This window comes from Salvia splendens, chromosome 13 (genome assembly GCF_004379255.2).
Source record: "Salvia splendens isolate huo1 chromosome 13, SspV2, whole genome shotgun sequence".
In the NCBI taxonomy this organism is placed as follows: Eukaryota; Viridiplantae; Streptophyta; class Magnoliopsida; order Lamiales; family Lamiaceae; genus Salvia; species Salvia splendens.
The window spans coordinates 30,030,982-30,043,579 of record NC_056044.1 but is presented as its reverse complement, the minus strand read 5'-3'; the positions used below and the strand labels follow the sequence as shown (position 1 = coordinate 30,043,579).

General features: G+C 34.5%; 2 protein-coding genes across 5 annotated transcripts; both read right to left on the bottom strand.

Moving 5' to 3' along the window:
• Positions 1-819: 819 nt before the first annotated feature.
• On the bottom strand, positions 820-1,752 carry LOC121761395 (transcription repressor OFP7-like). Its single transcript, XM_042157045.1, has one exon. The coding sequence runs from the start codon at positions 1,744-1,746 to the stop codon at positions 949-951; it is 798 nt and encodes a 265-aa protein (XP_042012979.1). The 5' UTR covers positions 1,747-1,752; the 3' UTR covers positions 820-948.
• A 3,132-nt stretch (positions 1,753-4,884) lies between these two features.
• LOC121760142 lies at positions 4,885-6,830 on the bottom strand. 4 transcript variants are annotated; one of them, XM_042155760.1, is made up of 5 exons: positions 6,598-6,830; positions 6,176-6,255; positions 5,702-5,770; positions 5,395-5,446; positions 4,885-5,227 (listed from the first exon to the last, which is right to left on the bottom strand). In XM_042155760.1, the coding sequence occupies exons 1-5, from the start codon at positions 6,734-6,736 to the stop codon at positions 5,130-5,132; spliced, it is 438 nt and encodes a 145-aa protein (XP_042011694.1). In that variant the 5' UTR covers positions 6,737-6,830; the 3' UTR covers positions 4,885-5,129. The 4 variants fall into 4 exon arrangements, with proteins under 4 accessions (XP_042011694.1, XP_042011693.1, XP_042011692.1 ...); XM_042155759.1 differs by having other exon boundaries at positions 5,702-5,776; positions 6,598-6,829; XM_042155758.1 differs by having other exon boundaries at positions 6,077-6,255; positions 6,598-6,826.
• Between the last annotated feature and the right edge of the window lie 5,768 nt (positions 6,831-12,598).

Genomic DNA, 12,598 nt, shown 5'->3' with positions numbered 1-12,598 from the left:
CTCTAGTTGGTGGTCAGATCTAAATCAGTTGATTGCACACTAATTTTCTCGATTTTTGCAAACGCTAATCCATTTTTCACAAACGCTAATCCGTCTTTTCCTAAATCATGTGATCAAATTTTCGCTAATCCATCTTTTTGCAAACTAAAGAAAATTTTGTATAGATGTAACTGGTTCACGAATCGTCAACTTTGATTTGGAGTCAATGGATGTATTAAAATTATAACCAATTCACTGAATAAAATGGTTCGTCCTCTATTAATTTCATTTTTGTCATTTTCATCTGTTCCCCCCGTTAATTGTTTACTCTCACTTTTTTTATCATAAATGATAAGTACGCTTCTTCAGATTGCACTAATTCATTTCATTCATATTTTATTATAAAACTAATATATTAAGAGTATAAAAGTAGGATTCATATTTCACTATTTTTTTCAATTCAATTTTCTTTACATTTCTTTAAACACATGCGGGATGATTTAAAGTGGATAATTAGGGGGTGTGCTATTGTAGTGTTTTCGATTTCCCACTTTTTAACTATGTTTTTTTAGTTACATCACAATTAGACGATTAACCTAGTGTTCCAATATTTCTGGAACCTAAATCGGACAACTAGGACCAATAGAATGGATCTGGTTCAACTTATAAGATATGACTATAATTTGAAAATGGAACGTCACTTATATAATTCAATCGACAATTCTAATTTAACCATGCACTAAAAAAAGGGAGAATATGGGCATGTTGCAGGCAAGGTTAGACAAATAATATGAGTTAAATAAAAGCATTAAAGAAACTTAGAAACATGACATTAACAGATTAACTAAATACCCCATAATTCATTTTAATACTACCACTATATATATATATATATAAAATATCTTACATTAGCCGTAGAGAGTGATAGCGACATACAACACGTAAAACAGAATTACAAATTCAAATAATCTAAAACGACGAAGCGACTCGCGACACTCGCCGCCGGCGCCGGTAATTCCCCACCGTCGGCGGCGTAAACATCGCCGCCCAAATCTCGGAGAAAGCCTCGACGATAACCCCATGGTAATTCCTCGAATTCAAGGAGAGGAAGCACTGCAGCAGCTGCTCCAAATCCTTCTTCTCAAACATCTGCTTCTCCACGATCATATCCGTCATCGACCTCCTGAAATCCCCCAGCGGATCCTCCGATTTCTTCACGATCGCGAAGCTCTCCTTCACTTTCCCCTCCACCGTGCACGGAATCAGCTTCTTCAGCATCGACAGCCTCGCCGGCGCCGGCGAAGGCGAATTCCCCTCCGCCGCCGCTCGATTCGACGATCGAGATGATCTCCTGCTCCGGCTGCGGGGAATTCTAGGGTTTGCGGAGTGCGATTCTCCGATTGGGGAGGAGGATCGTGGAGATGAGGAAACTAGGGTTTCGATTTCCTCGGTGCGGAACCAGCCGCTTTCGGCGGAGGAAGTGCTGAGGCGGAGGCGGCTGGGGATGTATCGTTTCTTCTTCTTCGAGCGGCGGCGGATCTTCTCCGGCGGTGGTGGCGCGGGGATTTCGGCGACGACGTGCCATTTTTCTTCTTTTTGCCAATTGAATTGCGGCGAGTGGTTGGCGGCGTGAGGTTGAGGGAATTCGGAGGGGTGTGAAAGTGAAGGGACGGGATCTGTTGGGAGATCGGAAGGATGTTTAGAGCGGCAGGATTGCAGAGTGGTGGCGATGGCTCTGCAAATTCTGAGCTTGAAACGCTTCGCCATTGCTGTTTTAAGCTGTGTAAAAGGCTTTATATATACAAGAGGGAGAGGGAATTCATTGTCTTTTTGCAACTATTTTCTGTTTTCTAATTTTATCTTATTTGGTCACATTTTCTAATATCTTCACAAATAGTACTCCTAACTCATTAGATTAACCAACTAGCTTCATGGACATGTGTCGGTCACCCATTGGCTGACGGATTTGCATGCATCCGCGCGGAATGGAACGTGCTCAGGGTAGTCTCGTGCTTAGCGGCTAAGCGCGCGGCAAACGTGCTTAGAGTAGCCACTAAGTACGTTGATATTGGTGCTCTGATAATCTAAAAATACGAATGAATGAGAGATTGTTTCTTTCGTCATTTTATATTTACAAGCGTAGAAACAATGTAAACACTGTATATACATCAAATGATAAAACTTTATTATATAGAGTGAACTACATAAATGGTACTTGATCTTTCACTTTCGCACGCAAATGATACCTAATCTTTATTTTATATCGTTTTTGGTACCCAGTGACAAAAATAACCCTAGGTACCAAACATGTGATTTTTTTGTTATCGAGGATATTTTTGAAAATTTCCATTAAATAGTACCTTTTTCTTCTCTTTTTTTTCATTTTCTTCTTTCTTTTTAGTATTTTATCTTTCTTTCTTTTTTCTTTTTCTCCTTAGTTTATGTTTCCTCTTTTTTCATTTCTCTTCTTTTTCTTCTTTCTTTTTAGTGTTTTATACATATATCTAATTGCATTCATAATATAAATCAAGAACAAAACACCTAATTAAATTAATTATTTAAAATAATTAAATCAATTAAATATTTTTATTGAATTATTTTATACTCATTTTAGGGTTGAAACACCTAACTAAAAATATTAAACTCTTAATATCATTATGAATACAATTCACAATTTTAAATTTTTATTAAAACTATATTGATTAGTTATTAATTTAATGTAAAATAATAATAATAATAATAATAATAATAATTAGATAATATTGTGTGATTCATAATTTAAATAATTATACTATAATTATTTATTAATTACAACTAATTTTTAGTATTATAACAATAATTAAATATAATTATAACTATAATTATAATTAAGTATATTTGAATGATATTAAAAATAAATTAATTATTAATTTATAACATCAAAATAATAATAAACATTGAATAATAATAGTATAAAGAGCGAGAAGAATGAGAGAAGATATTATAATATCACTTTTGGTACTTAGTTTTATGTCTAAAATAACATCAATGACACAAATGGAAAAATGTATTTGTTTAGAGGGCATTTTGGGGTGAAAATTGTCTCAGGTACCAAAAATGTGATTTATATGTACCAAATACGATATAAAATAAAGATCAGGTACCATTTATGTGCGAAAGTGAAAGATCAGGTACCATTTATGTATTTTACTCTATTATATTAACATGTAGCACATTTTTTTATTATATAGGTCATTCGGCTACCATGTATACTTATGACTTAAGGCATGTCTAATCTTATATCTTGTCCGGATGTCTTTTACTCAAAAGCTCAGCTCATGATAATATATCTTTGTTCGTGAAAACAATATCACGATTACATTGTATCTCGTGATTATCTATCTCAGCTCAATTTCATAAAACTTATTTAATCATAAAAAAATCTCGATTTTAGTTTATCACATGAGTGTTATATCTCGTTGTTATTTTGTGAACCGAGCACCACTACTAGTAGAGAATGAAAGAAAGAGTAGGCAAATTTAGGGGAAAAGGATCTTCCAAAAAATTTAATCATTAGTATTGTAAACACGTAGAAGAATTCTTTCTACTTATATTAATGAAACAAAGAGTTGGTAAATTGAGGAGAAAAAGAATCTTCGCCGTATGTATTATGGTTTTGACAAATGTAGACAAGAATTTAAGCTTCCATGCTTCTATTTCCATATAATCAATTTTGTATTATGTGATGCAATATAAAAATGAGTCACTCGCATCGTAAAAGAGTAAAAGACCTCATAAGAGGACAGGTCCATCTGAACTTACATAGACGAGATATGATGATCATTGCTAAGTCGATGAACAACAAAAAAAACTATGATTATTCATAAATTACAAAAAATGCAATTGTGGCTAAGTTCACTATTCAAATTTCGGCAAACTCGAATGCACGTTGGCATTGATTGGTTTGAAAATTTGATGTGAACTATTGAGTGAACAACGTAGATATGTACACACTTATCTTTATAATTTTACAAATTCAAACTACAAAATCACTTCAAGTTTAAACTTCGGACTATAATTTAAGGAAAACCCTAAAAATTAGGCGATAACATGCATGCTCGTATTTGACTAATACGGTAAAGACAGATCCAATATTATCATTTTTATATGTTAGCACGATCCACATTTTGCCGTCTCCAATATTTTAAATTGTTGATTAGTCAATTTTATCTATGTCCCAACAACAATGTTCTTTTTGTACCTTTTCACTATATTGGTAAGGAGTTAATGTATGCAGATAGATTTACTCTCTTTTTTGCTGGTTATTATAAATGCTAACCACATAGAATCTTTCGATTCGAAATCATATGCTCAAACATTTCAATCCGGAGTTACCCTATTCACTATGTAATAATGTATGGGGAGTGGAATAATGAAATGTGGATCTTATTTTATGGAGTATATTTCACTAGTTTTATAATGTATAGTGAGTGGAATAATTTAGTGGAATGTGGAGCTATATAATCTTTATAAAAAGGGTTAATTGAAATTCCTAATTGAACACATGAAAATAAAAAACGAGACTCCTAATTGCATACAAAAGGGACACTATAATTGTGTCGATATAGGTCTGTTTAGTGTCCTAGTTTTGTCAAGAAAATTCTTCAACTCAAAATATAGTTTTAAAATTTACACATTGTAACTTGTTATATCAAGTCAAGCAAATCAAACAATACATAATTAAAAAAAACTCTCATCCATGTGTCGAATTAGTTGAATTTGTGTAAAAAAGTGAAATGGAGCATTAGTGCCGTTTCTTGATAGACCATCCCATTCAATATAATTCAAAAGATTTTTCCAAAAAAGGGAACACTAGTTCATTTACACAACAAAAATATGCGAGTAACCGAGTATAGTGGTTAATGGTTATGAGCTAATAAAATATTTCGAATTAATTGCAAGTATATAGTGTGAAATAGTTGAGTAACTTACAACTAACTAAACTAACCCATATCACACTATCAATTAAGAAGCTGCAAACAGTCGAAATTGATCAATACAGATGAAAGGAAAGATCAAGAGAGCTTCAATGAAGTAGCTAGAGCTTGCTCAAAAACACATTTTCCTGTCCATTATCGATCTCCATTCTATTCCGCCAAATGCCTCAATTTCTATCTCCTTAGTCGCCTATCCATCCAAATATTCAACCAAATAAAAAGTGCAAACAGGGCACATCTCAGCATTTGAACTACTCGGAATTCAGTCCCTTCTGTCAAACAAATGAAGCTGTAAGTAGCCAAACAACCAACACGCAGCTTACCTAAAACTATACAACAACACTATAACAAAGTTGATGCTTCATGCTTTTCGCATAGGAAACAAAGAAACAAGAATCATAATGATATACAGTGCAAACTGAAGCGAAGAGGAACATACCAGTTGGCCAAAAACGGAAGTCATATATTGCGTAGGCAGTTTGTATCAGCAGCTGCAAACAAGGATTACAAGGAAAGCAAATGAATTAGCAAACAAAATTTCTTTGTAGTGATACTGAAACAAGTTAGAGGGGCGAAACACTATCAAACTTTGCAGATATTGTGCTTTTAAATTCTCACAAATGCATGGCAGCATTTTAGTAGATATTTGAACACTCTAAGACTTATACACCGGCATAGATCATGAATTGTAAATGCGCGTAACATTGAGTTAGAGGAGAAAAAGAAGGTCATAGAGACGAACTTACATAAGATAACTGCATATTGTCAAATATCAAGTAGTACAAGATTCCTTTCATGCACTGGAGCAGATCAACCTGTTTCTGCATAATAAATTGAAACACAGAACGTAGTTAAATTTTGCCAAATTGTCTTGAAATTGCAGGAAAGAATCAGATCAAAGTTGAACTAGTAGAAATATATACTCCATATAACTGGAATCACAGGGAATGATACAGCAGTTGAGAAACTAGAGTTGTAGAATTTGTATGAATGAGAGAAAACAGTTAGAACTAATTCGATTCGAATATATAATATTTCATATAGTGAACAATTGTGTTATTTGTATGAGAGACTAAAAAATAATTATAGGAACATGCCACGAAGAAGCAAAACCACCCGACCTTATGTTCACGATTAAATAGCAGGATCTCTCCGAGGACCTCAGCAACTTCTTTTCCTGGCTGAATCATTAGAGGTGAATGGGGAACAAGATTATATACCTGGGATTCACACATAACCCTAGGACACTTGAACTTTCGGAAATCATCAATGAGTCTCGAAAATCGAAGAACGCAGGTGCCTGTAATCACATAAGTAGGTGTTGTTGAGGATAAAATGATGATATTCAAGCAATACAATAAAACACAAGAAGCACAAATTGGGTAAAACAGAGTCACACAAAAGTTATCACAACAGCACCCTTCAAGTAGCTCAATCATGTACTATGATTTCTTCATCTAGATTCTTGATTGAGAGCAACTTGGCCAAGAAACACATAAAACCTAATTCAATTCCTCCCACATTTAACTCAACTGCTTATCTTATTTTAGAAACTAAAACCCTAAAATTTAAAATTCCAATTTCTTCATTTAAAGTTGAAGCAGAAAAAAAGAAAGGCTGAGAGAGAGAGGGAGAGACTTGCCGCAAAGCCAATGGCCACAGTTAGTCCGGCATGGAAAGTGGAAGTCATGATAGCAGAGGTCGCAGCGCGAATGTTCCGGCGGCTTATCCTTGGTATATTGTAAGCCCAAATTCTTGCGGTTTCTGAACCAACCCAACATCGTTCCGTTTCAACAATTTCTCAGGCTGTTTTTGTGAATATTTCCCATCTTTCGATCATGATTTTTTCAGTATATATGTATTGTATTGATGATCATATATTCTGCCATGGCAGAAGCAGAACGCTGGTGAACCTTTCTGTTGAAGTACGAAAATACCCTTCCGTACACATTAACGAAAATACCCCTACTCTATTTTGTTTCTTCCTACTAAGATCAATATTATTAAATACGGCATTTGTAAATGTGCATATTTATTTTGGGGGAAAGAGAGTCAAATATTATACGAATTAAATCACATATATAAAGTAGTAATTGATATACATAATCTCATATGTTTCCATTTTTAGAAAACTATTAAATATTTAATTCTATTTTGTCTATATTTCTTACATTTTTTGCAACAAATATCCATAACGCGTGAGTGGAATAACAATGATTTAATTCTAATTTGTCTTTCTTTCCTACATTTTGCAACAAATATCGATAACGTGTGTAAGTGGAATAACAATAATGACATATTAAGATAAAATGTTCCATACTAGTAATTTATTGTTTTTGAGGGGAAAATCACAAGGAATTATTTTTATAATGCTTGACAGAAAAGAATAATTATAAAAGTATAACTCTTTTTATGGTCCTAACTTTAAATATAAACTATTTTCATAAAAAAAAAACTGATTTTATATGTATATAACTAAATGAAATCGATTTCATAAAAATAATTGTGAAACCAGAAAATTGGCCCACACCGTTTCACAATTTGAACTAGAATTGGAACCACCGTTTCACAATTCAAAATTGAAGCCGTCTACTCTATTGTCAACCCAGTTATGGTTCATGCTTTGTGAAAACCAGACCGGTTCCAAAACCTATACAATTTTCTTTTCTATTGCTTGAACTATTTACACATTTTTAGGGGCAACATTCAAATTTTTTATTACGTGTAACAGGCTCTCTTTGTGGTATGGAAATCTCACTATCAAACATAAATAATGGGAAATTAAAATAGAGGAAGTTTCGTTTTTGGCTTCCATGTTTCAATTAATAACTAGTACTGATGTTTTCCACTTGTAGGAAATTGCTAATTAGGCTTATATACTTAGAGCATTCTAAACCCCGGTCCGGATTCAGGCCTCAAGTCCCCTCCACGTTATCATTCCCCTAAATTTGAGTCACAGGCCACAACTGCTCTAACCCTGCAAGCCTCATCCCGGGCAACAACTATTAAATTGCACTATTCACAACTCCAGCCTATATTACTTGTATAAATTGAAAACGTTGAGGAATTATAACACGAGAAATTCATTTTTAATACAAAAACAATAAATTATAAACTAAAAAATATATTAAAAAATTAGAATATTAAAACAAGTGTAAAAAAATTAAAAAAATTTAAAAAAAAGTGCAAAAAAATCTCGTCCATCTCCCTCTCCATCTTCTTCCTCTCCCCCACCCTCTTCTTTCTCTTCCAAATGCATAAAAATTCAGAACTTAGGGCACAGAAGCGGCCCGAACCCTCTCCAACCGGAAGCTCCATCGCTCGCCAGGCCGGACCCCGGGCGCATCCTTGGGTCGCGACTGAGTCCCCGGGACCGGCCTGGGCCGCAAATTCGTCACCTCCATCGTGCGGGGCCGCGGGCCGGGACCCAGGTGCGATCCGACCCGTGGCGTTAAGGATGCTCTTAGCTCCCCATCTAAAGGTTGTCTCATTAATTTCATCATTGAATAAATTCAAGAAAAAAAAATACAATGTTGAAAATTAAAGGATGATGTTATACTTACAAAAAATCAAATGAAAAATCATTTAATAAATGTGATTGATTTTGTCCAATCTAATTTTTTAATAATCACGCAACTAAAAATGTCTTTATTTTTAATATACGATGAAAAGAATAAGAAGACAATGCGTAGCGAATCTCTTTAGACCATCTCCAAAGGTACACCAAACCCTAAAATGGGATAGGTATTTAGGCCATTGATGCACTTTTTATTAGCACTATAAATATCTGCAAGTATACACAGTAGGAATAGTATAACTAAAGGTCAGTACCGGATATCGATCACGGGGAAAACAATCACAGACTGGCTACCCTCTACTAAAACTCAATTACTATTTGAAAAACCGAAAGATTTGAAGATTTTTGAAAATAAAGAAAAGTTTAAAAGCAATAAACAACTAATTGTAAATAAATCACAGGGATAAAAGTATAGAGATAAGAGAATTCCAGGGATGTGCGTTCACAGTTATGGTTATACAAATTCCAACTACAATACCCTAGCACAGTTCTTACTTTTATAGAACGAGTCACCTAGTTTATGCTCATGCGATGCAAACGTTGGTTACAAACATTAGGGTTGTCAATCCTAAATACGTAACTCCTAAAAGCTCCTAAGACCCTTAAAAAGTCTCCACTCTCAATTAACAGTGTCGTTTTAAATGAAACTAATTGTAGTGTCTATTAAGTGGATCTAACTCGGCAACCTCCTCTCACGATTATGTAGCAAGTTATATTAATTCATCACAGAATGTGTCACTCAAACGTGAAGCATTATCCAACAACTTAAGGAAGAAACAAAGTAAGAACAAACAGATATTAAATAGAAAAAGGAATTGTATAACCAAAGTCGTTACTAATACATCCCTAGAATCCTATGAATTTAGTTACACATGATAGAATAATCTAAAAACATAGATTGAAGGAAAAACAATTGGAACATAAAACTAAAGCAAATAAAACTCAAATGTTGAATCCGTGTAGCTTTGATGTTCTTGAATCCTTCTCCAACTCCTTGCACAATGAAGTACTCTAACTTTTAATCTCTAGAAAATATGTTGCAAAAATAGGATCTCTAATGATGAAGCTTGAGGGGGTATTTATAGGGGAAAATCGTCCCTTCTCAAATAAGGAAAATGGTTGCAAAATATGGTAAATCTTGGAGATAAAATTAGCGCAAATCTCCTCGCAGCTCTTTTGTGGCGGACCGCCGCACCTTGGCCAGCGGTCGTCACTCATTGATCCGAAGCTTCTGACTCTTAGGTGGCGGTTGTCAAGCATTGCCCAGCGGTCGCTGGGCGTGTCTTCATTCTATGCACCAATTTTCCGAAACGTACCGCTACAGATATGACTGTCGCTAAGCGCCGGCGGTCTCCGGCAAGGTTGCAGCGGTCGCTAGTCGCTAGGGATGTCAATGTAACCCGAACCCGCGGGCCGGCCCGAATAACCCGATAAAAATACAGGGTTAGGGTTATAATTTCGCAGCCCGAATTTAAAATCGGGCCATTCGGGCTGACCCGTTCGGGTTGTCGGGTTAGGCGGGCTGACCCGTTCGGGTTACGGGTCGGCCCGTCGGGTTGAAGGCTTCTGCACAGCGAGCAGTTTTTGTAACGGTCATAACTTTCTCTACAAAGCTCCGATTGAGGCGTACAATATATCCACGCGAAGCTCTTTCGAAGACGAAGAGAATGATATGTATTAGAGGTTTATCAGATTTCAAAATCGTGAGAAACATTGACTCAAACAAGGCTGCTGCACATCCACATATTTTGTGTACATTTTCTAATCAATTTTCTATCATTTCTCAACAAACATGTAAACATACCAAAATATAGAAATATAATCAAAATCATCCAAGACAACCCTCTAAAACCATGCAAAATCCAAATACGTCAACCGACTATATAAGATCACGAAAAAAATCACCATGTGGTTCATGGATTTATAAATGCTCGTATATAGAAGTAGGGATGTCAATGTAACCCGAACCCGTGGGCCGGCCCGAATAACCCGATAAAAATACAGGGTTAGGGCTGTAATTTCGCAGCCCGAATTTAAAATCGGGCCGTTCGGGCTGACCCGTTCGGGTTGTCGGGTTAGGTGGGCTGACCCGTTCGGGTTACGGGTCGGCCCGTCGGGTTGAAGGTTTGTGCACAACGAGCAGTTTTTGTAACGGTCATAACTTTCTCTACAAAGCTCCGATTGAGGCGTGCAATATATCCACGCGAAGCTCTTTCGAAGACGAAGAGAATGATATGTATTAGAGGTTTATCAGACTTCAAAATCGCGAGAAACATTGACTCAAACAAGGCTGCTGCACATCCACATATTTTGTATACATTTTCTAATCAATTTTCTATCATTTCTCAACAAACATGTAAACATACCAAAATATAGAAATATAATCAAAATCATCCAAGACAACCCTCTAAAATCATGCAAAATCCAAATACGTCAACCGACTATATAATATCACAAAAAAAATCACCATGTGGTTCATGAATTCATAAATACGCGTATATAAAAGCTTTCTTTTAGTATATTTCCAATATAATAGTGCAAAGTGTTTTGACGCCGCTTCGTCATTGAATTATGCGTACTTTGATGATTCTTAAAACAAAGATAAATTATTATTTGACTTATTTACAGTTGGAATAAATTAAATTTGACCAATTTTAATTCAAGAAAACTTAGAGTTACTCCAATTAGCCAGCATCTTGATAATTCACTCTTTAACAATTCAAAATATTTTTGTTACATCTATGATGCACCTCTCACGTTATGAAAATTTTATTTAATTTTCTACGAATTGATTTATGTTTGAATTTTGAAACAAAGAGTTGATTTATGTTTTAAATACATAAACATAAACATACTATTGATAGATATTTTGTAAATAATTATGTAATGAATAAGTTATTTAAATTTAAATAACTTAATCTTTTTAAAAATATTAAAGAAAATTAAAAATATGTATTTCATTATTGAATGATTAATTAAAAATATGTATATAATTAAAGAAAATTTAAAATACGTATTATTTTTTGAAAATATTAAAAGAATTAAAAATACGCATTGACCCGAATAACCCGGTGGGTTAGCCCGAAACCCGAAGGGTTAGGGTTAGGGTCGAACTTTTATAACCCGAAAAAATCATAACCCGAATAGCCCGTACCCGAATGGGCCGACAACCCGAACGGGTTGGCCCGAACCCGAACGGGTTGGCCCGATTGACATCCCTATATAGAAGCTTTCTTTTAGTATATTTCCAATATAATAGTGCAAAGTGTTTTGACGCCGCTTCGTCATTGAATTATGCGTACTTTGATGATTCTTAAAACAAAGATAAATTATTATTTGACTTATTTACAGCTGCAATAAATTAAATTTGACCAATCATAAATCAAGAAAACTTAGAGTTACTCCAATTAGCTAGCATCTTGATAATTCACTCTTTAACAATTCAAAATATTTTTGTTACATCTACGATGCACCTCTCACGTTATGAAAATTTTATTTAATTTTCTACGAATTGATTTGTGTTTGAATTTTGAAACAAAGTGTTGATTTATGTTTTAAATACATAAACATAAACATACTATTGATAGATATTTTGTAAATAATTATGTAATGAATAAGTTATTTAAATTTAAATAACTTAATCTTTTTTTAAAATATTAAAGAAAATTAAAAATATGTATTTCATTGTTGAATGATTAATTAAAAATATGTATATAATTAAAGAAAATTTAAAAAATGTATTATTTTTTGAAAATATTAAAAGAATTAAAAATACACATTGGCCCGAATAACCCGGTGGGTTAGCCCGAAACCCGTAGGGTTAGGGTTAGGGTCGAACTTTTATAACCCGAAAAAATCATAACCCGAATAGCCCGTACCCGAATGGCCCGACAACCCGAACGGGTTGGCCCGAACCCGAACGGGTTGGCCCGATTGACATCCCTACTGGTCGCTCCCAGAAACTCCAGATTTCCTACTTCGCGTTTTGATTCCCTTTTTAGGCTCAAATATGCACATTTCTCACAAAACATGTCAAAATACCAGAATATATAAAATACGCAAATAA